The 26,188-nt window shown below is 36.5% G+C and overlaps 4 protein-coding genes across 8 annotated transcripts in view; 3 read left to right on the top strand and 1 right to left on the bottom strand.

The window, feature by feature from the left end:
• The window catches only part of rictorb (RPTOR independent companion of MTOR, complex 2b), a 43,972-nt gene extending 34,902 nt beyond the window's left edge, over window positions 1–9,070 (bottom strand). Inside the window, exons 1-4 of one of the 2 annotated variants that reach the window (XM_067424463.1) lie at window positions 8,963–9,070; window positions 8,789–8,836; window positions 6,121–6,218; window positions 376–440 (exon numbers count right to left, since the gene is read on the bottom strand). In XM_067424463.1, the coding sequence (XP_067280564.1) occupies window positions 376–440; window positions 6,121–6,218; window positions 8,789–8,836; window positions 8,963–9,026 (275 nt within the window). In that variant the 5' untranslated portion in view covers window positions 9,027–9,070. The remainder of the gene's footprint in view (window positions 1–375; window positions 441–6,120; window positions 6,219–8,788; window positions 8,837–8,962) is intronic. The other variant, XM_067424464.1, reaches the window with a different exon arrangement.
• A 2,131-nt stretch (window positions 9,071–11,201) lies between these two features.
• On the top strand, window positions 11,202–17,774 carry ftsj1 (FtsJ RNA 2'-O-methyltransferase 1). The gene is made up of 11 exons (XM_067424465.1): window positions 11,202–11,335; window positions 11,640–11,780; window positions 11,921–11,990; window positions 12,115–12,214; window positions 15,087–15,165; window positions 15,296–15,348; window positions 15,986–16,039; window positions 16,158–16,260; window positions 16,351–16,434; window positions 16,587–16,690; window positions 16,779–17,774. The coding sequence occupies exons 2-11, from the start codon at window positions 11,660–11,662 to the stop codon at window positions 16,974–16,976; spliced, it is 966 nt and encodes a 321-aa protein (XP_067280566.1). The 5' UTR covers window positions 11,202–11,335; window positions 11,640–11,659; the 3' UTR covers window positions 16,977–17,774.
• A 450-nt stretch (window positions 17,775–18,224) lies between these two features.
• Window positions 18,225–20,036, top strand: LOC137046692 (uncharacterized). The gene is made up of 6 exons (XM_067424033.1): window positions 18,225–18,458; window positions 18,552–18,581; window positions 18,866–19,132; window positions 19,232–19,336; window positions 19,493–19,551; window positions 19,750–20,036. The coding sequence occupies exons 1-6, from the start codon at window positions 18,428–18,430 to the stop codon at window positions 19,864–19,866; spliced, it is 609 nt and encodes a 202-aa protein (XP_067280134.1). The 5' UTR covers window positions 18,225–18,427; the 3' UTR covers window positions 19,867–20,036.
• Window positions 20,037–24,604: 4,568 nt separating this feature from the next.
• Window positions 24,605–26,188, top strand: part of ank1b (ankyrin 1, erythrocytic b) — a 124,090-nt gene continuing 122,506 nt past the window's right edge. For all 4 annotated transcript variants that reach the window (XM_067422805.1, XM_067422807.1, XM_067422806.1 and 1 more), the window contains exons 1-2: window positions 24,605–24,709; window positions 24,953–25,510. In XM_067422805.1, coding sequence (XP_067278906.1) covers window positions 25,385–25,510 — 126 coding nt within the window. In that variant the 5' untranslated portion in view covers window positions 24,605–24,709; window positions 24,953–25,384. The remainder of the gene's footprint in view (window positions 24,710–24,952; window positions 25,511–26,188) is intronic.

Below are 26,188 nucleotides of genomic sequence, written 5' to 3'. Positions count from 1 at the left end.
TACATTTAATACTACTCTGCAGTGCTCAGACAGGCTTGGTGACTCACAGGGGTATTTCAGAGGTGCAGTCATTTCATTAAAATGAAACATTACAAATATAGAATTCCCGGATTAATTATGCACAGGAATGTTTATTAAGAAAATAAACAGGGTTGATGGGGGTGGGTTGGGGGTTCAGATCATTTTTCTAATGTTTTTATTTAATATATATATTAATTTCCTTGAAAGAAAATTTTACTGACCCCAATTTTCTGAACAGTAGTTAGTTTTTTAAATTATAATTTAAATAAAATAACTGAAAAAAAACTAAACCATTATATGAAAAACACTTTTGAACCACACTTTAATGTAACGCCTTTTTGCTCTATGACTCACCATATGATAATTTCTTCAAAGGTAAAGCCAAACCTTTCCTCGGAGTGCCCGATATTGCAGAGCAGCTGTATTGGAGACATAAACAAGCACTTATTTATTTTGCTTGGCAACAAACAGAGACATTGATGACTCTATTTAAATTATTGCTGGAACACTGCAGGGTATTTGACACAGAGCAAAAACAAGCTCATGCTCAAAAAGTTAAAGGGTATATTTATTCATCCTAAGGTGATTTATTCAACTGATAGTGTGGTTGACTTGATAAAACCTGTCAGACTGAAGGAGCTCATGAATGCCTGCTGAAATATGACAATTCTGTCAACATACAGATAATTTATGAGCTGAATCAGTGAATGTGAACAATGATTTCCAGTAAAGGTTATCAAATATGTGGGGAAAAAATAGTGTTTGCCACCTCTGACAGGTCATCTAGAAATAAAATAATTGAATCTACAGCCATGGGAATGTAAAAACCACATTAAGTGACGTAATAGCAATGTCACGGAGCCATTTAAAGTGTTACTGTCTCTTCTCAAGCCCATCGTTACTGGCAAGAACATGCACCGATCCTCAGCCTCACACCTTCAGTCTTATACTGGTTCTGTGGCAGCTGGCAGGTATTAGAATATCGCAAACTTGCAATATCAGTGAAAAAAGGTCTACTTGCAAGATCAGGAAAAGATAATGTTTGTGCTGCTGCACTTCCCCTGTTTATGTTCAAATGCAACACTGATCCAGATCCAGAACGTTAGCCAGTTTGAGGCTTTGAGAGCATCTGAGATTCGGGTAATTACTCAGGTCTGCTCAGATCAATTTAATTTAGGCCAGATCCTGTAAGTGTGGAGCAGAACAGCCCGCAGGCCTTGACATACGGAAGCCATAAAGTACTGTTTACTCCTTTTCACCAAACACCAGTAAGTATTCACATGCAGGACTCCTGTGTTGTAATACTAAACAGATGTACCAGATTGGACAGGCTGCAAATGCATTAGGGTTAGATTTTCAGCTGGCTTTCCAAAAACCAACTAGTTAATTAGAGGTCAATGACTTTATTTACATTTCTATATATATTTATAAAAACTACCTTTAATATTTGTAGCTGTTTTTAATATTTTTTATCTGTACACAAGAATGTTGTGGCTGGTGGACCCTAATTATTTAGGGGCTTTGAATTTAAAGGTGCACTATGTAGTATTTTTGCAGTAAAATATCCAAAAAGTAAAATATTTTGCTCAGTTGAGTTCTTTCAATATCCCAAATGTTTCCAACTATTTGTAAATTGTGAGAAAATTGCTATTTTAACCAAGCAACTGGGTGGGACGTCTGAGGGAGTCGCCTGTCAATTGCGTCATATCCGCGTTGCCCTCGTTTTCCGGTTTTGTTTGGCAGAAACGCTTTACTCTTAGCAGTGTGAACAAGTGTCACAGGAGCCGCTGAGCGAACGCACAGAGTAAAGTCATAAAGTCATTTTAAACACACTTAAATGTATCTAATACGATAGAGCTGCGTTACCTCGTACTCATGACTGGAAAAGCGGAAATGGCGCCGACAACTGTGTCCCTTCATAATAAAAGTCCTGCTGCTCATGAGCCATGTTGCGTAACAATTGCTCCAGCGGCCTTGCTAAGCTCTTTCAACAATTGGTCCTGCTTTGCTTCATACTACAGTAACATTAAGAACATCCTTAAAAATATTCTTGTTTGCCGTAACCCGACTGACCCTGTCAATTTAGGACCGACTCAATTTTTTTTTTTCTATTAGTCCAACTGACTTGCCAGTTGTAAATTTGCATTAAGACCGACCAATTTTACTCTTCAAACAACTAATACAAAAATAATACAATAATATTAATTATATTTTAGTAAGTACTGTAAATATTACGGATGCAACAATTCTCAATATAATATTGAACCGTCCAGTACGGCATTCACGGTTCAATACGCGCTTATCAATTGCGTTTTATTTCTTCCTGTTTTGCATTTAATTAATTATTTCTATTTTTCTCCATTTGAAAGATTTCTCTCAGTTTATTTCAGCTCTGTTTTACTGAGCCTGTGAGTCTACGCATTGATACGAGCAAATATCCAATCATATGCACTAAAGTTAGGGGGTGTTTAGCTATGATTACAATGCTGTAGTCAGAGAGTTATACTCACGGAACACTATAGTTATTCACAATCACGAAAGTTCATTATTTGCATGCATTTTAAAGATTTTCCGGTTAAACATTTCATTTCAGTTTTGCGTTAAGTGCGCGCACTAAAAGCCTGTCAAACACACGATTACTGGACTAAGAAGTATTACTGCGCTAATACTTTCAAATACACACATGGTTAACATATATAAACACAGTTGTTATGTCTAAAGTGAAAGTGAAATCACGTGTGTCTGTATATGAGATGCCAGTAAGTCTTTAATTGACAGCAGCACAGCCTAGAGACCGCTTGTCCTTAAAGGGACAGTTCACCTCTAAAATTATGTTAATAGAACAACAAAAGACAAATAAAAAAATTACTCGCTACTCTAGAATAAAAAAAAAAAACTTAATTACAGTAGCTTTTAATCAATGTATGTTGTATATTGAAGACTATGTAGTTTTAATTTGAGTCTACATTCATTCAATTTCATACTTAAATGCTGCTGTACATCTCTGAGCTGCCACTGTAAATCTTCATGGCCTATATTTATTTTATATTATACAATAGGAATGTGTACAAGGGATTTTTAAAGTAAAGTTTTAAGTTTAAGTAAGGTTTTTCAAGTCTTTGAAGTAAGAGAAAGAGTATTGCAAAAAAACATTTTCTCCTTAACCTCTTTCTGTTCCTGTCGCCTAAGAATAGAATAGCAAAAAAACAAACCGAACCGAAAACCATTGTTAAAAACTGAGGTATGTATTGAACCGTGGACTAACTGGTATTGTTGCATCCCTAGTAAATATATCAATTGCCTAGGCCTACATACAAACAAAGGCTATGCTCTTTCTTTTAAATAAAAACCTGTGATGTCAGCAATGTTTACACTATTGGTAAACGGATGTCACACTATGGCCTGTGTGTTCGCTTCGTCTCATAGCCTCATTCACTGTCAGAATCAACGGTTCACGCTTGGTAATGATGACTGTGGCTGCAGTAAACAAAATGTTCACATCATCGTTGAGTCATTCAGGTTCGGGCACCATAATACATCGAAGGACCTGATCCTTCATTTCTGCAAAAATGGTGAGTTTGCATTCTTGAGTAGCAAGAGTAGGTTTTGAGTAGTTTTTTTTATTTAAAGCTAGCATGCATAACATACTACCCTTCCTGTTTAAGATTAGAAGCTAACTTGCTTCTTGTGAAATACATCTGTATGAGCCTACATTTAGGCATGCATTATTCAAAATTATTAATGGTCATTACGGCAGCTAGCTGCTGGTTGGAATCTGTTTTTAATGAATGCGCCTGAAATTCATACAATAAACAAGTTTTTGAAAATAGCCTGCATCAAAATGAGGTGATTTGCAATGATGCACCCGAAGGTGTTTACATTGAAACCTACCACCTACCGACCCTTTTTTTTTTACTATTATTTTGCAAACCAAAATATTTTTAAGGAAGGCCTAATAATCACATCAATGAACATGATTTCGGCCCAAGTCCTATCCCGACTCTTTTCCACCAGCTGTGAAGTGAAAACCACATGTCCCAAGATTCTGAGCTCAAACTTAGCGTCATTAAAGGGGTACTTCAGCGCTGGGAAGATGAATCTGTATCTAAACTGGGTCATTAATGTAGTAGAAATGTGAAATTATTTTTGAATTTGGTGCTTTCTAGAATGAGAACAACAATTCCCAGAATGCTTTGCTGCCCTACGAGGCCACTCCCAAGACCACCACTACTGGCACGATTAATCGCACGATAAAAAAATGAGCTCGATCATTTTTCCGGCCGCGATAATTTCCATTTGCATGCTTGTTTGTTTTCCTCGTCTCTCTCGTTGACTCTGCACACGCGCCGATCGTTTAGGGAGATGTTTATACTCGACGCGCAGACCGGGTGCCGGTGTTATGAGACGTTATGCTCGGCCAGCTTCTCCTGGAGCTTGTGCTTCTTCGGTTACGGAGCTGCACGCAAAGTTACAAAATTTGACGTGCACAGCGGCAAGCGAAATGGGGTCTCGCGCACTCCAGCCAGGGTGCGTGCGGACGCGCAGAGTATAAACGAGGCTTAAAGCTACACTGAAGTTGACAGTTTGATAAATGCAAGTTCATTCTTCAGTTCAATCTTTGTGTGCTAAAAAAGGCACATAAGGTACTGTAGAGATAGCAATACACATTCTCCTTTTGCCAAATAAATGAAAAGCATGTCATCAATGTCTTCTCTTTTTCTGTATCAAAATCTCACCTAGCTTTCCTTAGAGATGGTCAAGTCAAGTTGTTTGAGCATGATTACAAGATATAACTTTTTTTTTTAAATGCTGTATCCTAAACTGTTGATAACTAGGTTATAAATGATATGCTAAAATACATTTCTGGAGTGTTAACGATTAAAACAAAAAAACAAGAACCGTACAGAACCAAACCGTGGGTTTTGTGAACCGTGCCACCCCTAATATGCACCTCATCTGTTTGCATCCATTTTATTTATTGTTTTTGGTCTGTTTGGTTGGCACATTTGACGTCTACCTCCAACGCCTTTCTTTTTTTAACCTGGCTTTTTCAGCTCCCCCTGGCAACTTTTTAATATCCATTTTATGCTTCCGCGATTAGCTTATTCTCTCCACAGCATTAAATTAAGATTTTGTTTTGTTTCTCCATGGCAACGTGCGGAGTAGACCAACGCGCTAGAGTTTAGAGAGAGAGAGAGAGAGAGAGAGAGAGAGAGAGAGAGAGAGAGAGAGAGAGAGAGAGAGAGAGAGAGAGAGAGAGAGAGAGAGAGCTCTGACAACAGAAAGCGGCATTTTTTTTTAAATGCACGGTCTAATGATCATGCGCTGCTTTAAATTGAAATCTAGTGTAATTAGCGGCGCTGTTATATCAGTCACATAGTAACTAAACACATATAGACATACAGAGAAAATTAAGAGAAAAGAAAAATGAAGCAGCCGAGTCTGCTGGCCCAATTTTTGAGTGGACAGAATGGCCCACGAGGAATTCTCCCGATGGCCGGAGTACTCCGCCCCTGTCTGCAGCTGCGAGCTGAGCTGTGAGTGCGATCTCCCACTCCCCATGTGCAAGTTGAAAACGTGGAAATGGCTCCCTCTGCTGGCTGTAGTCTTTAGCCTCTGGCCAAAAATTTCTCAGATGATGCAAATTGACGATATTTGCATTATTGAAGTAATTCTTTCAGAAATAAAATGCATAAATCTTTCATCTCAGGGGGATATGGGGGGCTAAAGTAACCTTTTAAGCTACGCCTTTGTTTTGAATAGGCAACCTCTAGCAGACAGAAAAGTTACATAGTGTCGCTTTAAAGAGATGGATGACCAAAATATTTAAATTCTGCCATCGTTTTCTCATACTTCTAATTTCTTATTTCTGTTAAACACAAAAGAATGTTGAAGAATGTTTTTTGTCCATTCTTTGGAATAGATGTCAATGGTTGCAAACTGTTTGCAATCAGTTGTGGAAGATATTTAGCTCCACCCTCCTTCAAGGCATTTGTCATGAAGAGAATATGAATAAATAATATACAATAAACACTGCAAACTTCCGTTAAAAAAACTGATCCTAACTGAAACTACTTTTCCACTTTTGAGATGACAAACCTTGACGAAGTTGTTCAGGTGGCCGAGTTTGCGCATGTTCGATACACCCTGTTGTTTGGCCACATTCTGGAGGATCTCTCGCATGTTCTCAGAAGGGTCTGAAAGAAAAAGATGACAAGAGCTGTGAGGTCATCAGGGACACAGAGACATTACCCTCTGCCTGGAACAGCAAGTTCAAAGTAATCTGCAACATTCCCACTATCAGTGTGCTACAAACACAGGAAGCAGATAATTGCTTTCTGGGATGGAATCAAACACAGTATAGTAACATTAAAAACTAGTATGATACAATAGGTCATAGTGTGTTTGCTAAACATAATGGGATTTTTTGTCATCTCTCAAATAAACAGCTTTTCATAAATAACCCAGTTTGCTCAATTTGTAACGAAGTCTTGTAGAATGCACCAAGACCCACTGAAATGTCGACCAAACTAAACCAGTTCTAGTGTGGATATAACAAACTATAACTAATATAATAACCATTTCATTAATTTGTCAAAAGAAAATCTAAAAAGAAGACAGAGCAGTGACCATTCAGGGCAAGTCAATTCAAATATTTCACTCTCAATTCTTTTCCACCAAAATCCAAACTAAGCCAAAAAAACAAAAACAGGAAATTGGTATTTTCTCTAGTGGTAAGTTAAGCAGTATAATAACTCAAAGATTATTCCGAATCCTTTCTATTGTGTAACACCATCTTATATAAAATACAGACACTCAAAGACACGAATAACACAGCCCTTCTCATGACTTATTTCCGACAGCAGTCACACAGGATACATGTTCAGTCATCTGTACCGAAACAAAACTAAATCACCAACCACAGAGAGGCTCCCCATTGCAATGACAATCAGGTCTTGTTAAAAAAAAACAGGTACAACACATTTTAAAAAGTAATATAGGGATGTGTAATTGATAAAAGTGGAAACATAGAAAAATCACTAGAAAAATCATGAGAGCACAATATTTGTAAAAAATCTAAACATTTAGTGGGAATTTTTTTTACAAAACCAATAAAAGTGAATAAGTGTAGCTCTGAATCTTGTAAAATGTTACACATTGCGCTAAAACACAGTCATGAAAGTAAATATATTTATAGAAATAGGTCCTATATACTAAGAAATTACATTTATTTAAAATGTATAGCACAGCTTTTTAATGAGGCAGCAACAAGAAAGGTTATTAATAATCTTTCATAGCGCAAAAGTATTATAATACGAACGGCTCCAATAAAGAGCGGCACAAACAAATGCAGCCATAGAGAGTATGAAAGACTACTTTCAAAAACATTTTAAAAAATAGTTTTGATTTGATTCACTACTGTTAAACTTTTTAACAGGAGTGAATCATGTTAGCAGGACTTGATGATGGAAACATCACCATACAACTACTGGATAAATACTGTTCGATTCAGCTCAGAAACTAAGGCCAAATGGGAAAACAGCCTCGGGGTAAACCTATCAGCAAAGAGAGCACACAATCATGAGACTGCAACAGCTAATGAGCTACTTTCCTCCACAAAACACTAAAATCCCAATCAATACAAGTTTTGTTAGTTAGTTTGGTATAGTAATACTCCTTACAGTACAAACAATTCAATCCATTTCATTTTGCCCTTTCAAATTTGAACCCAAACAATGGTGCTTTGAAAGAGGCATTATCTATAAACAGTACACATAACAATTATTTTTACTGAAGAAAAACAATATTACTTGTACAACAAAAAAAAAATTAAAAACAATATATGTACACTACACACTGAGCTGACATCTCCAAGTCCAACTAAGAGTTTGATCTGTCTGTTAAGCTGTATGGTGAGAAAGCAGAAGCAGCATGGTCTATAGTGTCATTCACAGGGATGTCTGACAGCTCACAGACTAACAACTTGATAGAATAATGCATCGCTTTGCTGAACACACTTTATGGCACAAGATATATAAATCAAAAACAAAAATGCCAGATTATTTCCGAATGAATTCCCCTGTTAATACATTAAAAAGAAAGAGTTTACAACAAGGTCCCTTTAGTTTACAGCAGTTATGCATTAACTAATAGCAATCTATTTGATATAATACTGATTTAATATTTTTTATATTAAATAATAAAAAATACAAAACTTAGCACATTTGATCTCAGGTCCATTAAATAATATATTTAATCATTGTAAGTTAACTAAAATAGTAAAATGCTACATACATAAACTGCTAGTCTATTCAGTAGACATTTTAATTAATTCAGCAGAATTATTGCAATAAATCCAACGACATCTTACGTAGCATAATATAAAAGTGAGTTTTGCCTGCTTTCTGCAGCACGCTGTTTTTCTATCTAACGTTACACCCTTTGGACCCTACAGTGCTGGACATGAATAAGAGATATAGCCTCTCATATCATGCAACCTTTATATAATAATAAAAACATTAGAAACCTCTAACACCGCCTGATTTCTCTGTATTAAGCATTTTATACTTTAAAAGCATAGATAGTATATACGTTAGATATGTGATGTCTGTTGTCTTAGTTTAAGGCTGTTTCTCAAAGCCTAGTGCCGTACGCGTTTTGGGCATCACAGGCGGGTTTGGGACGCACGAGGCTAACATTCTAAACAAACATATGATGCCCAAAAATGCTTTCTAGGTGGAGAGTTCATTACGTTAATTTCACTTACCTCTTGTAAGATCGAGCGGTACATTTTCCTCCCCACTGTCATTCCGACCTGTTTATGTAAGACAAAATAAGACATTGAGAAAAGGACGCTTGGGGCAAGTGTAGCCGAAAAGGACTGCATCATATTATCCTGCAGCATCTGTCAAGCAGCCGAGCAGAGTCAGTTTAATCTCACCTCGCATCCGTATACTTCGGATAGGCCGGCCTCGGATGCTGACCGCCATCTTTACAAGACACATTCACAACACCGGAAACCTCGAGGAAAATCGCGAGAACCGGATCTGGGTAGACCGTTGTCTCCATAGAAATATATAAATAGATGCCTCCGATAGTTATTAGATCCACCATATTGGAACGGCCAAAGTCGGCCCGTCAACACTCGACAGAGAGATGATTGTGTGTCTGCATCTTTGCAACCGTAGTTCGACGCATGTATGAATATTTATATTGCAATAGACTTCAGCAGATGGTTTTGCCAAACTAACACAAGATGAAGGCATCAGCTAACACGATGCTAAAAAGTTGCAATAGTATAAAAAAACTGTAATATTGGCGAATACATATTCAAACCACGACATTCTGAATCTCACCTGTGAAAGTTAATTTTATTTCTTCAGGAATTTAAATCTCGACGGGTTTACAACCAGAAGGTGTTAAGGCACCATTGATTTTATTGTGAATGACCACACGTTGACTGTTCCAAGATGGCAGGCTCATTGACGTGTCTGGAGCGGGCCGTGTCTCCACCTCTAGCTGTCTGACTGGAATGGATCAGAAAATAAAATGTAAAGTAATAATTATTTATTTATTTAAAATAATACTGATGTATAATTTAATTTACTTTCATATACCAAACAATGCAGACTGGCTAAAACAGGTGTGATATGAATCCGAGTAGATGTTTTTGAATGGAATTGTAATAATACACTGTGTTTTTGTTGGTTTAACTTAAAAAAGTAAGTAACCTGGTTACCTTAAAATTTTGAGTTTATTGAAATTAAAAATTTGAGTTGATACAATGAAGGAAATTAGTTTAATAAATAGAAACTCAAAATATTTTTCTATCTGAACCACATAAAAAATGTGATAAATCATGAAAAAAGCACAATTTGGCATGTTTCAATGCGTCATCAGAAATAGCACACAGATAATTTCCCAATATGCTTACAAAATCTTTTAATAATCTTTTAATAAAGTTTGTCGAATCTCAAAAAAATTTCATTGTATTAACTCAAAATTTTAATTACAATGAACTCAAAATTTTAAGGCAACCAGGTAACTTTTTTTCTAAATAATTTTTTACAGTGTAGGCCTATAGAAAATAACAATAGCACCCCAAAATAAATAATAATAGAGCCATTCACACTCTTTTTTTGAGATATTGTTACTATACCATAAGTTATTAGAAGCCGTTATTAGAAGTCGTTACCGTTATTACTGCTGATCATAAAATGTTAAAGAAATTATTTTGTGCAGCAAATCATTATTTACAAAAAGTTTATAAAAAAGTGTAAACATAAACTCTAATAATTATCATGCAACTAAATAGCATTTTTTGTACTTTTTCAATTAGGCCTAAATGTAAAATACAGAAATTAATTCATGAAAATAATTAGCCTTTAAGACCAGTCTCACTGTTTTTGGCATCAATAATTCCTAAGTGCTTTTTATTTTTTGTGATCAAATTTCACGACTGTAACTTTACATACAAGTAAAATAGCTTTAAGTTTTTGTTGACTAAATTAGGCTATAAACAGATTAGACCCTTTCAATAAGAACACTAAAGACTATGAGCTTTGCAAAGTATTTAATATTTTTATAGGCTAATGTACCTGTACCTGATTATAATTTTTTTATTTAGGCCTGTTTATTTTTGTAATTGTTTTCTATTTTCATTTTTTAATAGTTTTTTTTAATTATTAGCTATTGTATGCATAACTGTAAAATGTTCATTTGCATTTGGATGTTTTATGTCAAAAACATTTTTTTAAAAGTTGTTTATCTATACAGTCTTTCATTTGTTTATCTAGTGACCCCTGGTCACAATATTTACCAATATTCACAAGATATTGTGTACGGTCCAAGTTATCATCAAGAACTGTGGTATATCATATATTTTGGAAGAAATTGTGATTACCATGGAAAGTTCACTATCCATTTGTCACATACTATGTTTTATGTTATGTAATGTTATTGCAAAATTAACAAACAAAATAATTAGATATATAGGCTACAAGAAATATAAACCATCTTTCAAATAAAAAAAGTATGTAAAAAGTTCAAATTAGTTAATAATAATCATAAAACATAAAGAAAATGAAGCAGAGAGAAGAGAAGAAAAGGAAAAGAAAGAAGGAAGAGGGCAAAAATAAAGAAATAGTTTATGGACATAAACAACAAGCACTACCATTAATTTCAACATAATGTGTAATAGTACCTCATTTCCAGTGGGTGTCGGTGTTCTCTCCTGTAATCTGACTGCAACAAAGTTAGGAGGAGAAGAAGAAGAAGACGAAGAAGAAGAAGCGTCACGTTGCGGCAAAAGCAGGTATCGCTCATTCAGTTGTAATCATATGTAGGTTAATTTTATGGAATTACATTTTCTTACACTTTCATGATATTTAGTTCATGGACATTATGGTTTTGTGTATAACCACCAGCGTTAATAATCGTTAACATCTACCAAGAAGCTTTTGCTGAAGAATAGAATGAGGTCACTTTAATTCATGTTTAAGTGTTGCTTAGAGAAAAAACAGCAATAAAACTGGTTCGCAGTTGCATTTAAAGTGTCAGTTGTACTTATTTAACTTGGCTGGTTTAGCAAAAATATGCCTTTATTTATTTGTCTACAGAATAAGTGAGTAAAGGTACAATGGGGCGTTCCTCTAAAGACAAACGAGATATTTACTACAGGCTGGCGAAGGAGGAGGGCTGGAGAGCGAGAAGTGCCTTTAAACTCCTGCAACTGGATGAGGAGTTCAACCTTTTTAAAGGCAAGATCTTCATTTTGCTCCTGACTGCATTGGATAGTGGATGAGTCACAGGCTATGTCTCAAAAGCTTGTGAACTGCCTACAAAGACAATATCAAAGCAGGCTTTTATATTCAAATGACTGTGGATGTCCTGTCTGCAGGTGTTAGTCATGCTGTGGACCTGTGCGCCGCACCTGGGAGCTGGAGTCAAGTCCTGAGCCGCAAACTCCGGTCAGTTAAATGCAAACGCACTCAGTCTGTAGTGCAATACAAAGTGTAAACAACATACATATACTATTCAGTGAAAGTTGTGATGCTTTAGTTGCCACTTCCACTCTTTTCTGTCTTGTTTCAGTGGAAAAGACAAGAGTGAAGATGTCAAGATTGTGGCCGTTGATCTACAAGCCATGGCCCCTTTGCCAGGTGTCACACAAATTCAAGGAGACATCACCAAGGTGCAGTAGAAGGACGGTTAAACTTCAACTAAATATAAAAACAACAACATTCTGGTCTTGGTATGGGCAAGACTAATGCAGCCTTCACATGCTATCGGAAATGTCATAACCCCCCCTTTAGAAGTTGTGATTAAAAGCTTGTTGCATTCAAATGCTTTGTGGTTGGAATGAACAGGAATCATGGACACTAGGTTTATTCTTGCCTATTTATTGGGAAAATCGAATTAAAATCAAAAAGATACATGATATCTTTTTCAGATAGTCTGCTTTCTGTAATTTTGGTCAAATGCAGGCTGTTTTTGCTGTGTATAAACCATATGATACAATATGCCTACAAGAAATGCTCATATATATAAATATGCACCATATTAATGATAAGACAAGATCATCTAGATGGTGTGTATGTGGTGGGTGTGGGGGTAATGACGAATAAATCATAACTCACCGCAGTGGTTCACCACGCCACCATGTTCAAAGTTTATGGCACGCCCATCTCTGAAATTTAGGTATCAAAATACTTTGCGAACATCCTAGTGGTAAACACGAAATAAGTGCAATTTTTTCATAGGAAACTCATATTAACTAGCCTGACAAGCCAGACCCACATCTAGATGTTTGGTCTGGAAACTCACCATTGACAGGGCTCAATCCGAGGGGCGGGATAAACGGTTGTCTTTCAAACTCCTTCTGCACGCGGTCAGCAAAACTCTGAAAACATCTTCCCTTCTTAAGAATGACTTCAGTGCTGTTCTTTATTTATTTATTTATTCTCAGAGAAAAGCTTAACTCCAAGTCTTCCAGAGTCGCGGTCAAAGCTGATACAAAAGACCGCCTTTCGACAACCTCCGTGTTTACTAGTAGCACGCAAGCCCAACTCTGCTGTCACTATGTTAAGCCCCGCCCACCGGCTCATGATGTGATTGGCCTGACCAGAGTTTGGTTTTTACAGCTCAGACGTGTATTGAGAGTTGTTAGATACTCGTGGCAGATTAGATTTGCTGTCGCTAGGGTGCGTCTAGATTTCTAGGCTACATATTAACGATAATTCCGATAGCACATGAAGGCAACATTAGGCGGAGTTCAGACAGATATATATATATATATTAGGGCCGGGACTCGATTAAAAAAATTAATCTAATTAATTAGAGGCTTTGTAATTAATTAATCGAAATTAATCGCATTTTAATCGCATATAAATATTTGACCTGAGAACAATGAGAAGTAATTTTTCACATGTATTTTTAGTATACCATTGAATAATGACTGAAAACATAAGCTTAATCAACAAAATATTGTTTATTTATTTCAGTCCAGCAGACCAGTGCAATGTTTGCCATTAAGTTAAGCAAAAGCATATTTGTGATATTTGAGGCTCGATGTGCTGCGGTGATACGCGAATTCCTTGTTGTATAGCTTGCACACTACCATGCTCTTGACGACGCTTCCATTCTTTCGTTTTTTAAAACAAAATTTCCCATCCACGGGGCCAAGCAAAGCAGTCTCATCAGCTTCTTCGTTCATGTTCACGCATGCCCTGCGTCTCAATCAGCTCCCTAGTTCCCTAGTCAGGGCAATGATCAAGACATAAGTCAATGGGCTGACTCCCTGATCAGTGCCCTGACTACTGAACTAGGGAGCGGATTGAGACGCACCCATGGTTTGTTGTTGTTGTCGTCGCGCTAGTTGGTGTTCCAGTATAATCGGTCCGTCGAAACTGATTCATTGAAAAACGTTCCGCGGTGCAAAAATAAATGCGGTTAAATTTTTTATTTTTTTGCGTAATTAATTAACGCGTTAAAGTCACGTAATTAATTAATCTTATTTAACGCGTTAAAGTCCCGGCCCTAATATATATATATATATATATATATATATATATATTTTTGTTTTGCTCCTGTGACTTGAATCTGTTGTTGTCATGTCCATGTTAACAGCACAAATCTGTAGAATCTGATCTTTTCAATTCTGAATTGGGCCTCTTCCACATGTGGTCCTAAATCCGATACAGGTCGGATGTTTTGCAATGCGACCTCAGTCTGAACAGTCAAATCAGAATTGATGCGAGTTTACAACTACAATTCTGTGCTCAAGGGAGTAACTTCAAAGATTTTAAATACCCAAAGTTATCAAGACTTTAAAAGGTAGTCAGTGGAAGAACAGTGCATCCTAGATCATAAGTATTAGTTTACAGGCAACTCTATATACATGCAAAACATGCAGGATTTTATCATAAATGTTAAAAGACTACACTCTTTTTTTCGCATCCACTTCTTTTTTTTTCTTTTTTTTTAATTTTTTTTATAACTTGTTCATACTGAAACCTGACATTGGCCACATTTATAACAAATGTGAACAGCTATACAAAAAAATGGGATCTGTAATAAATAGAATTGAGCACTAAGGCTCGCGGTGTGAATGTTATTTTTGAAACGCGCTTGAAGTGTTTGATCAAAACACAACACGATCCAGCTGATCAATCAGAGCACACATTGCACTTTTTGAAAGGAGGAGCTTCAACTTAAATATGTGAGAATAAGGTGTTTTAGAAAATTCAAGCATCAAGACTTTGCTAAAAAGTGCATAATTGGTCCTCTTTAAATCATTTTATTTAATGTAATGGCAAGGTAACAAAATGCATGTTATATATGTTACAGAATATTTAATTTGGATAACAAAAATGGATGCATATTATTTTTACCATGAACTAAGAGCAAGTCAAAGCATTGTATTCTATAATGTGTAATTATAGCATTAATCTCAAAAAATATTTAATCTTTTTAAACTCTGAATATTTTGATTGCTTTAGTAGTTATTTTTGAGTCTAGGAAAATAGATATATATTCACAATACTAATTATATGATTGTGCCATAGATTTCTACAGCACAGGAGATTATTCGACATTTTGAAGGACAGTCTGCAGACTTGGTGGTTTGTGACGGCGCCCCTGATGGTAAGAAATAAACTTTTGTTGTATTAAACATATGATGTCTTAGGCTAATAATGTCCCTTTCTACCTTGTCTAGACTATTTGGGATTTAGCTAAGTCCTAAATTGAATGTTTTTCATCTGTTTCTATCTAGTTACAGGGCTTCATGATGTAGATGAGTACATTCAGGCACAGCTCCTGTTGGCGGTATGTATTGCTATACTTTGCCTTTATTATTATTATTTTAGTAAAACGTATCAATAGGACCCATTAGTTAATGTTAGTTAATGGATTAACAACTAACAATGACCAATACATTTTGTTACAGTGATTTAATAACATTTGTTAATATCGTTAATATAAATACAACTTTTCATTGTCAATGTTAGCTCAGGCCCATAAATATTTTACAAATACAACTTATTTTTTCTTTCTTATTTAAATGTATTAATAAATGTTGAAAATAACAGTTAACTAATATTAGTACTTAAAAATTATTTTTATTGATCACATTAACTGTGTATTATTATTTTATGATTACTTTTTATATAGTAAATAGTGTTGTCAAAAGTTTCTGTACTTCACTTAGTGAAGAGCATCAAAAGTTTCTATTTACAAATTTACAACACAATGCCCAATAAAAAAATGATACTAATATTTTAATGTTTTATTTACTTATAGCATTAAAATAGTTAAATAATTCTAATATTTTTTGCTATGGTAGGCTACTGAAATTGGTAGAGAAAACCATGACATTTTACTGGTATTGTAAAAAAAATACTTATAGTAAATATTATTTTATGTTTGATTTTATTGTTAAGGTGTACTGTTTTCATATTGACAGGCTCTCAATATCACCACACATGTTCTCAAACCAGGTGGCAACTTTGTTGCAAAAGTAAGCTGTCCCATTTCCATTCATACTTTTCTATTTATGTTGTCAGAGCAAGATTTTGAGATCAGTAAAATGTTATATTTCAATCTCAAATGAACGTTAATGTATTGCTTCTACATAGATCTTCAGGGGAAAAGATGTGACCCTGCTGTACTCCCAGCTCAAGATCTTCTTCAGCTCTGTAACCTGTGCCAAACCACGCAGCAGCCGCAACTCTAGCATAGGTGAGAGTAGAATTTCATGAAAAGAGGGACAGTGAAATATTATACCTTTTTAGACACGAACCAGTGTTGTTTTGTGTTTTCACTCATCAGAGGCATTTGTGGTGTGTCAGAATTACTCTCCACCTGAGGGTTATGTTCCCAACATGTCCAACCCTTTACTGGATCACTCTTATGGTAACTTGCTCAAATACGCTATAAAAGTAGTGCTTTCAAATAATCTTTTGCTCACCTGTACATAGCATTTATGCTCACTTTATTGAATACATGTCTATGTATTTGCCCATGTGTTCCTCCTCACAATTTAAATGCATATTTTTTCCATCCAGATGTCGACTTTAACCAGTTAGAAGGACCAAACCGAATAATAGTTCCTTTCCTTGCTTGTGGAGATCTTAGTGCCTTTGATTCAGACAGAACTTATCCACTTCAGGTGCTGATCAGCTTCTTTTAAATCACACATGATGTGTGACCAAATGACCAGTCTGATGATATGCATGTTTTGCTTTATTCTCAAACAGCTTGATTCTAGTAAAGAGTATCAGTATTTACCGCCCACCCAACCTCCGATTCGGCCTCCCTATCAGCAAGCCTGTCAGCTCCGCAAGAATAACCTGTTAGCCAAAGAGGACTCGCCCTCTGGCCCGCTTGACGATGCCCTGTCTGGTTTAGATCTCAACACAATTCCAGACATGAACACGGCCGGAACCTCAGACTAATGGACATTACTGATTTGTACAGTGTCTGTTTCATTGTTTTATCATAATTGACCAACATTTATTTTTAGAGTTTTAACACTCTCAGAAGATTTTTGTGTGTGCAAATAAACAGTTTGTCACTGGAATGTCTTTACGGACAAAAATTTGTTCCCACGACTTAATTCCCTCGATTTGGTAAATTATGTCTACGTTGTACTAATTTGTTCTCTTGTTTTGATTGAACTAAAACAAGGGAACAAATTATTGAAAGTGGCCATGATTACTTAAAAACGAGGGAAAGTATTATATCGTGCTCACAATTTAGTAAAATTATGCAAAAAACTATTATATTATGCGCACGATTTACTTGAAACTAGGGAGTGTATTAAAAAAACTTGCTGAAGTACTTGACCAGGTACTGTATGTTTTAGTAAGTTGTGGAAACAAATTGTTAATTCATGTTAATAACATCTTTGTATTTTATTTACACCAAAACAAGGCGCATATTAGTTCCTTTAGGGTATCAATATGTGCCTTTAGGGGTAATATTGGGATAAGGTACAAAGTTGACCCTATTAAGGGCACAGTCCCAGTGACAAGCTGTTGTACCCCTAAAGCTAATTTTTATTTTTACAAACAAACAAACAAAACAAAAAAACTGTATTATCATATAATTGACCTTTTATGTATTTAATTGTTTCTATGACTTTTATTCTACTTAAAATCCACAAAGATTCTCCTTTGTACAAGTCACATAAACTACCTGACTGAATTTGAACTTTTAACTGCAGTTCTACAATAAAACAGATAAATCTTCCAAACAAAGAGTTTGTTGTTTTTATCTGTAGATAGTTTCAAATTAATTTTAAATCCGTTAATTTCATTTTTAGATGAAGTGTCAGTTTCAGAGTTTCGGCTCTGAAAGCAGTGTTTCAGATCATTAAAATAAGTGTATTGTGTATACAGAATACAACACTTTAATGTTAAACGTCTCGGATTGATTAACACCAGTCTTTCCCCCCCCAAAAAACTGGTGCCATTTGGAATACATTCACAAGCCTGCAAGTAAGAAGATCTGTCATCTGTTTCCTTTTTATTAACTTGCTCAATGGTATATGGCATAACAGTGTCTCCCAATACAGCATAACCATTTTTATTTTATTTACCTGCATTCTGCTTGCGCCCAAATAGGTCTGTTCTAAATTAAGCTGTAATATAGTCATATTTAGTAAGTAAATTATATAAAAGTGGAACTGCTAGATGGTCATGGATGATTGGCTTGTGAAAATCAGTCATGCAGAGAACCTTAGCAGTGTTTGAGAGGAAAAAAGAAAGCTGTATGCAAACCTAGCAATCGTGCATCCTGTTCATCTGTATGATTTATTTTTTATTTTTAATGATGACATTGGCATGCTATATGAAGATCTGATTGTCTTAACCGGTAGTACTTTTCAGCTTGAACACATGAAATTATGATCCAGCTGTTAAACCTGTGTATATTCTGTAAGTAGATATTAATTGTATATGTAGGCCACTGAGTATTTCTCTGACTGATATCTGTGTTGCTTCACTTTTAACACATGCTTTTTTTTTCAGTGAGTCTTACTGCCAAATTATCAAATGCAGGTATGTGCCTTATCTTGTGTTCATGAATTATGTATATATTTTTTATTTAACTGTTGGTTTCCTTGTTGAATTATGCAGTTTATTATGTAAGGATGTTTCAAATTGCATCAACTTTTTCAGAAATCGGCTCTAGCTAAATTACAATGCTTGTTTAAAACAACTGAAAACAGCAGCACACTCTGAAATGTTTAGGATAGTGACATTATATGGCACTAAAATATCATCCCAGCATGCCAAAGTCATAATATGGTCACGTTTTTATTTATCATTCAACCCCTATACAGATTTCTCTGCTAGTCTTGTAGTGGTGACTTTCAGTGGCAGGACTGAACTGACATGCTGTGACTGGGAACAATGCTTTTTCTATGCTGAATCAAGAAACATTGGCCATCGAAATTCCTCTGATCGTTGCTGTAAGCTCACTGTCAGTGGAGAAGAACTGTTACAGGGAAAAGCTGGCGTAGAGCTCCGAACAACAATTATCGTCCACTGTAAAAACAAACCTGATGACAAAATGAGCCAAAACGTCACCATTACAGTCTGGAGGCTATGTAAATTGCATCTTGACAACTTTTAATAACAAAACACTTATAGAAGATGGACATATGGAACAGTTTTAAGATTTGTTTTCCTTTTGTTTTCATCTTTAGCTCTTGTTCGTTTTGTTTTTCTGGTTAAACTGGGGACACTGATTCTACTCCCTTTGCTCATCTTCATCACATTCATATGCGTTTTCTACATGACCAAAAAACAAGGTAAGAAACCACAAACTTCATGTTCTGTTGTTCACTTTTGGTTAGGCTATCTAAAAATATAAAACAAATATTGTAGATATGTTTTATAGCCAACAACAGTAGTAATCAAAAGATTATTTGTATGACTGTGTCTTCAGTAAAGTTTTATTTCTTTAGGGTATAGACAAAACCAAAGGGGAAATTCTGGTGTTAAAGTACAGGTAGAGGAAACAGAGGTATGTAATTCATATTATTGCATTAGGCCTACTATAGAAAGAAGCTTCAAAACAACACTATAGGAAGTTATAAAAGTATACATTTACTTTGAATGATTTTATGTAACTATCTGTCGAAATAGATTTCTCTGGAGTTATGAGTTTTTATGGACATACTTATGCAGCATTTCAACATTCATACTTTTTTCCCCACCATAGATAGTAGAGGATGAGCCAATGTATGCCACAGTGAATCATTCAGGTGCTGGAGAAAACTTTGCTCCTGCAGTGAAGTTTGAATCAGGAACCGACTACGCCACAGTGGTCATACGCTGAATAGCCTGACCTACTACAACACTGGATGAAAAAGTATTTTCAATGGATTTGAATCTCCAAAGATGACAGCACGTGTCCTGTTTTGACCAAATGTCCCATGACATGATTTTAGATGTACTGTCAAATGTAAAATAAACGTGCATATCTTGCACATCAGAATTCAGAAACAAGTGAATGAATGTGAATTTGACACTATTTTATACACCTTCCAGCAACCAGGGAAGTAAACCATTTTAAATTTTAAACCATTTTACCATTTAACTAGACTGGATCCTCGCCAAAAATTATACTGTAGGTTAGCAATGAAAAAAAATATAGTCGGCCTACTTATAGGCTAGCCTACCAATTAAATATAGCAGCAGGCCTACATGTATTTTCAGGAAAACAGCCATATTTCACTCCATTTCACATGTAAATACACACATAGAGCTGCTCTTAGTTAATTTAAACCTTAAAAAATGTAATGTGTATTTATGAAGACAATTCACACGCGTAACAGTCCTCATCGATCGATTGTGGTAAATGAAACCGTGCAGTGTTGTCATGAGTCCAGCAGATGGCGAGATCAGCCGTTGGAAAAACCACTGACGAAATGCAAACTACTAAATGTTTCTCTGTTAAAAGACTGCTGTGCAAAATTAAAACAGCGTCTATGCAGTAGTGAATGCGTTATGTGAGTATTACTATTAAAATTATAGGATTAGTTTGTTGTCCGGTAGACCTGTTATTCATTTTTAAACATCAAAAGGTGTCGTAACGTTAGATACATTTCTGCCACTTTCTTTGTAATGTAAGTTACATCACCGTACCTTAATTTATCTTAGGATATGTGTTTATATTTTAAATATTTACGTAGACGCTGATTAATGTCAAATTGTGATTTTCTTTTACTTACAAATTCGACTTTCAGATTTAATTTGAGCACACCAGATTATGCTGAAAAGAGCGGATTGTAGACTACAAAATTCACACTAACGTTACACGTCTCAAAGTTTAAACTAATATGTTCAGAGATATCACCTAAAAAAATAATATTTCTGTCATCATTTGTTCCAAACTTGTTTAAATTTCTTTCTTCTGCCTAACAGAAAATAATATATTTTGAAATTCATAACTTACGTTTGGAACAACTCGGGGGTGAGTAAATCATAAATACAGTAACGTTTGTTTATGTTATTGCCGTTGAAACCGTCTAACGTCATGGATATTATAGAATGTTCAGTTTTCGGTGAACTGACGTTGTCCCTTTAAAGATGCACGCGGTATTTTGCAGGGCTCTCAAGTCTCACGCATTGGGCGTGAGACACACGCATTTCAACCCGTTCACACGCTCACACGCCACACCTTGTATTTCTCACGCAGAGAAATCGCCAGGGTAATACGCGCGCTATTAGAGGAGTCAAGCGAGTTCCCCATAGAGTTCTGACGGCCCTGCCACGCACCAGTTAATCTAATAAAAATAGAGACCGAACAGCCAATCATAAAATAGATTTGCTGTATCTGGGTAAGATATAGATATTCCATCCAACAAGAACGTTTACGTTCTGATTCCAACGTCACATTCTGTGATTCACGCCACAGCCTCGCTCATTGAATCAAATGCTCGCTGAAGTAACTTACTGTTGGCAACTACAAACCCCGATGACAGACGCAGAGACACAAAGATAACGGTGTCAAGTTAAGTTTCTGACAGCACTTTGTTTTCTGTTCTTAATATCTCAACAAAAACTTAAAGGAAGCCTTGTCTCAATCATGATTTGCATGAAATGCATTTTGCTGTACGTTATTGCGCTCTCACTCAGTGAACATTTGTGCTCACCTCGACTCGTGAATGCGGTGATGGACAGCTCTCCTCATTCCACTGGTGTTTGGATGTGATTTTTTTTTAAACTCACTTTCATTAATTCATTTATTAAAAGTAACTCCATTTTGTAAGATCATTTTCATTTAAATAATTCCAAACATCACGAGGCAGACGACATTAGTGATCAAATACAGTCGAGTTATTAACCCGCTCCACAGCACCACCCAGTGGATTTAGTTAAAACTGCGAGATTTAGAGGGATGCATAATGGATTCACTGCATTTAGGCCTGCGAAGCAATATAGTAAAATTTCAATATTATTTTTATTTTTCGAACATTAATTACAGATCAAATATATTCGTGCTCACCCCTATTTATGGAAGCTGAAGTGTAGCGATATAAAATGTGCAATGCAATATGCAAAATGGCAATGCATTTCAAAATATACATTTACATTTTCCATACCATGTGTGCAACATTTGGAGCAAAATAATAATTCAAATTGAATAATATCATTTACATTTTCCATACCATGTGTGCAACATTTGGAGCAAAATAATAATTCAAATTGAATAATATCATTTACATTTGCTATTTCCTACACTAGTTTTAACATAAAATTTAAACATAAATTGTATATTGTAGGCTAATACTTTATATAAGTAGCAAAATTAAAATTAAAATGTATTACAGAAATAATTAGATGTGTTTAACATGTTCAAGCAATTCCAAAAATTATGCCACATCACCGCACTAGCCATTATTTTTAATGGAAAGGAGACATAGGTGTTATTCAAGCATTAATTAAATTTTGCATGGTGGCAAAACATTTTTTTTTTTTACATTTTGTTATTTTAACTGAATTCAGAAATGCTTTTGAAATTAAAAACTTTGCTTTTAATAAACAAAATACATATTTGAAATAAAGACTGTTTGGAGTTGGGTGCTCCGTTCCCTGAATCCACAGCCTTTGTTGTTATTTTGAGTATACACAAATAAAAGTAGACAGTTTATAATTATGTCTTGTACTTAGCCTATCTGTATGGCTAAAAAATTATGGGGTATTGGTGTGGGAGTTGTTTCCGCTGTCATAAAGAGAGGAAAAAATACAACCATACTGATATAGCAAACAATAATCATAGGCAGCTTGTCTAAGATTATTTGAGAGTAAAATAATCTCTGTTGTAAACCACAGCTCACTTCAGCGCGACCGTGCTCATGTTAAGGTGCCACCAACCCCTGGGCTTTTCGCAACCCCTCTCTCTCTCTCTCTCTCTCTCTCTCTCTCTCTCTCTCTCTCTCTCTCTCTCTCTCTCTCTCTCTCTCTCTCTCACAAACACACTAATTAAATACATATTTATTTTATTTGTACGAATTTGTCATTTTTCATATCAGACCCCCGTACCCAGCCAAACCCACGGCCGAAATCTCACTCTGAACTCAGTTCAAAACTTGAGAGCCCTGATTTTGTATGCCTAACTACTACGTTTTACACAGAATATTACTACTGAATAAATTAAAAAGAAGTTAAAATGATGAATACTTGAAGACAGCAGTCATTGGCCTCGAAAATACTATTTATTTTACATGCAGCAGGTGGCCTCATGGGGGCAGCCATGTTAGCTACTAGCCTAACCCGTGACGTGTTATTTGACACTTCTGTTCAACAGGGGTCTCCAAACTCGGTACTTGAAGTCCACTGCCCTGCAGATTATAGCTTCAACTTGGCTCAACACACCTGCCTGGAAGTTTCTAGTGTGTTTGGTACACTACCAACCTTGATTAGTTGGTTCAGGTGTATTTAATTGGGGTTGGAACTGAACTCTGCAGGATCATCCAGGAGCAGGATTGGACACCCATGCTTTAGTGGAATAAACATATAATAATTATAGATGACTGCAAGATAACTATACTAAGCAGTTCTCATCATTATGTGTCTGTATGTCAAAATACAACTTGCATATTGGCCAGCGCAACAGAAACCCATGAGGTGTGTAACACCATACAAAGCCTAGTAAACTGTTAACTTTATAATTCATCAGTGCAAGATGCACTGTAAAATCTGCACTTTTTAATATCTTTGCTTAAAAAAAACTTTGCTAATGCACACTGTTCTGGATGCAGTTGTTTATGAGCCAATTACCTTAGATGTAAATGCCATGATTAGACAAATCACATCAGAATCCAGGGGGAAATATGCCAATGCTGATTGGTCCATTTCCCAGGCCCAAATTATGCTTTTTAAAACACCCCAGGCAAAATATCTATTATATTATGCTATAAAGGATTAATAACTTGATTTGTATGTTATTTTGACTCAAAGGTGCCTTAACGCACCTAAAACCAACCTAATTACCAGATTAGGTTACCAGATACATTTATATATACAGTACACCATATATAAGAATGTAATCATAGATTGTCGCTGTAATCACAAAGTTTTCCCCCTTCCCGAAGGAAATCAGTGGATCATTTTGATTAGAGGAAGGGAAATCAAGGATAACGTACAGCCTAGTGTCATGACAAGCATAAAGAAATATGACTGATCCGTCTGAGGTCACATGACTCAGCCATCATTCTCAGAGGCAAACGCTTGCGCCTGCATTTCACTTCAGATGGGCTCTGAATTGTAATGCACTGGTTCCTTTTTTTTTACATAACTGTAATTCCGCAATCTCACATTTTGCACGGAATTGTAACAATAACTTGCACAATGTATCCCACTTGTTCACTAGTGACATGCGACCGTTTGTCATTACTGTATAAATTACAAAATACAAAAGAAGAATAACATGAGCTCTGGGAATCATCCAGATTTTCCCTGACATAAAGTGCTGCCCGGTATGTATCTTGGTGCTATAAACGAGTGACTGTTCATCTCTCTCTCTTTGTCATATATGCACCCTCACACTGTCTTTCTCCCATTCTATGCAGATGTAAAGGGACCGGATTACTGCATAAACAACAATGCATGAACCCTTTCTCATGAAACACCACAGTCTGATGAGAGAGAGAGACTGTACATGCAGTTTTTATGAGGTAAGCTGTTACTGCTCAAAACCCTTAGCATTTAGAGGAGAACCTGCCTTAATTAAACCAGAAAATGACTCCAACTGAATGCATTACACAAGTAAACTAGAAACCTGCTGCAAAAGGTGGCACAAGAGGCAAATATAGTTACGATCAAATAAAGATGGGTTTCTTCTTTCAGTCTATGTGGAAAGAAACAATACATTTGTAAACTTGTGCACTGATTTTTTTCCCCCCATTTACATACTGCAGATCTGCACAAAGAAGACAATACCAACAGACGTTTGGTAAACAGTTGGCAGTATCATGGCTGAGAAAAATGGGAGACTGTGAGTGAGAAAGAGAGACAGAGGGAGAAAAATCAAGCTGCTGCAGTATCCCTACACTGTTGAGCCTTGGACTGCGTGACTGACTGGTGTGTGGCGAGAGAGAGAGAGAGAGAGAGAGAGAGAGAGAGAAGAAGGGAGGGGGGGATGGGAAGGATATCGCTTGGATGAGGAGCAAGCAGTCAGGCAAGTAGCAGCATCATCTCTATTGTGGAGCGCTGCTGAGGGAACTGGCCATCTAGAGCCGTGTAGGGCGCTTACTCCTCGCAGGCGCGCATAGCGCCACCGCCTCTCCCGCACTGGCCGCTGCAGGGACAGCCTCCTTCACAGGCGTAACACCGCTTGTTGTAGCGGCACCATGGCGCAAGCCGCTAAGCAGCTCCGCAAGAACAAGGACCTACAGGAGCTCGCAGCCCAAGAGCTGCGAGAGAAGGAGGAGGAGAAGAACAAGAAGAGGAACCGATCGAGAGACCGCAGACGCAAGGTATGAAAAAAAAACGTCCTGCCTGCTCCTTCCTATTTTTTCCCTGGTGAGGGGAATACGCACACCTTCACACATATCACTGACTCATTGTGTTAACCAGTCAGCTAGAACTGGTCGTTCACAGATTTTTTTTTTAAGGGAGATGCTTGTCTGGAGGGGTGGACGAGGGGAGGGTCATGACTGAGATTATTGGTTAAGTAGCCCCTCGGTCCTCAGGGAACATCCTGTTTGATCGATTTAGAGCATTGCTTTTGACTGATGCTGCATCAAAGCAAACCCGATTGTTTTATGTATTCAGATGCTGCTCCATTGTTTGTCGCGTTCCCTCCATCCGTCATCGGCGTATTACACCACCTAGTGAATGCACATATCGATGCGGTAAGCGTGAACTTTGGCAGAACGTGAGCGCAATGTCTGCACCTGCCTTTGCCGCCCATTCTCATCACAGTTTGTATGATGGAGCTGAAGTGCATTATGGGAGCTCTGCTGCTCTGAGCCCTCTGGCTGCCTTCTTACCTTACCTTCCACAAATGTGCACGCAATGATGTATGGTCACATGCATGCAGATTTCGGGTTTACACGAATGCGGAGGTTCACGTGACTCAGGTTAGCAGCGAAGATCAGCAGAGACCGGGGTGATGACTTCTCCCCCGTCTGCTCACCAAGGCTCATAAAACC

Source organism: Pseudorasbora parva, chromosome 18, assembly GCF_024679245.1.
Source record: "Pseudorasbora parva isolate DD20220531a chromosome 18, ASM2467924v1, whole genome shotgun sequence".
Taxonomy (NCBI): Eukaryota; Metazoa; Chordata; class Actinopteri; order Cypriniformes; family Gobionidae; genus Pseudorasbora; species Pseudorasbora parva.
The sequence above is the reverse complement of the archived record's forward strand: the minus strand, read 5'-3'. Positions and strand labels throughout refer to the sequence as shown.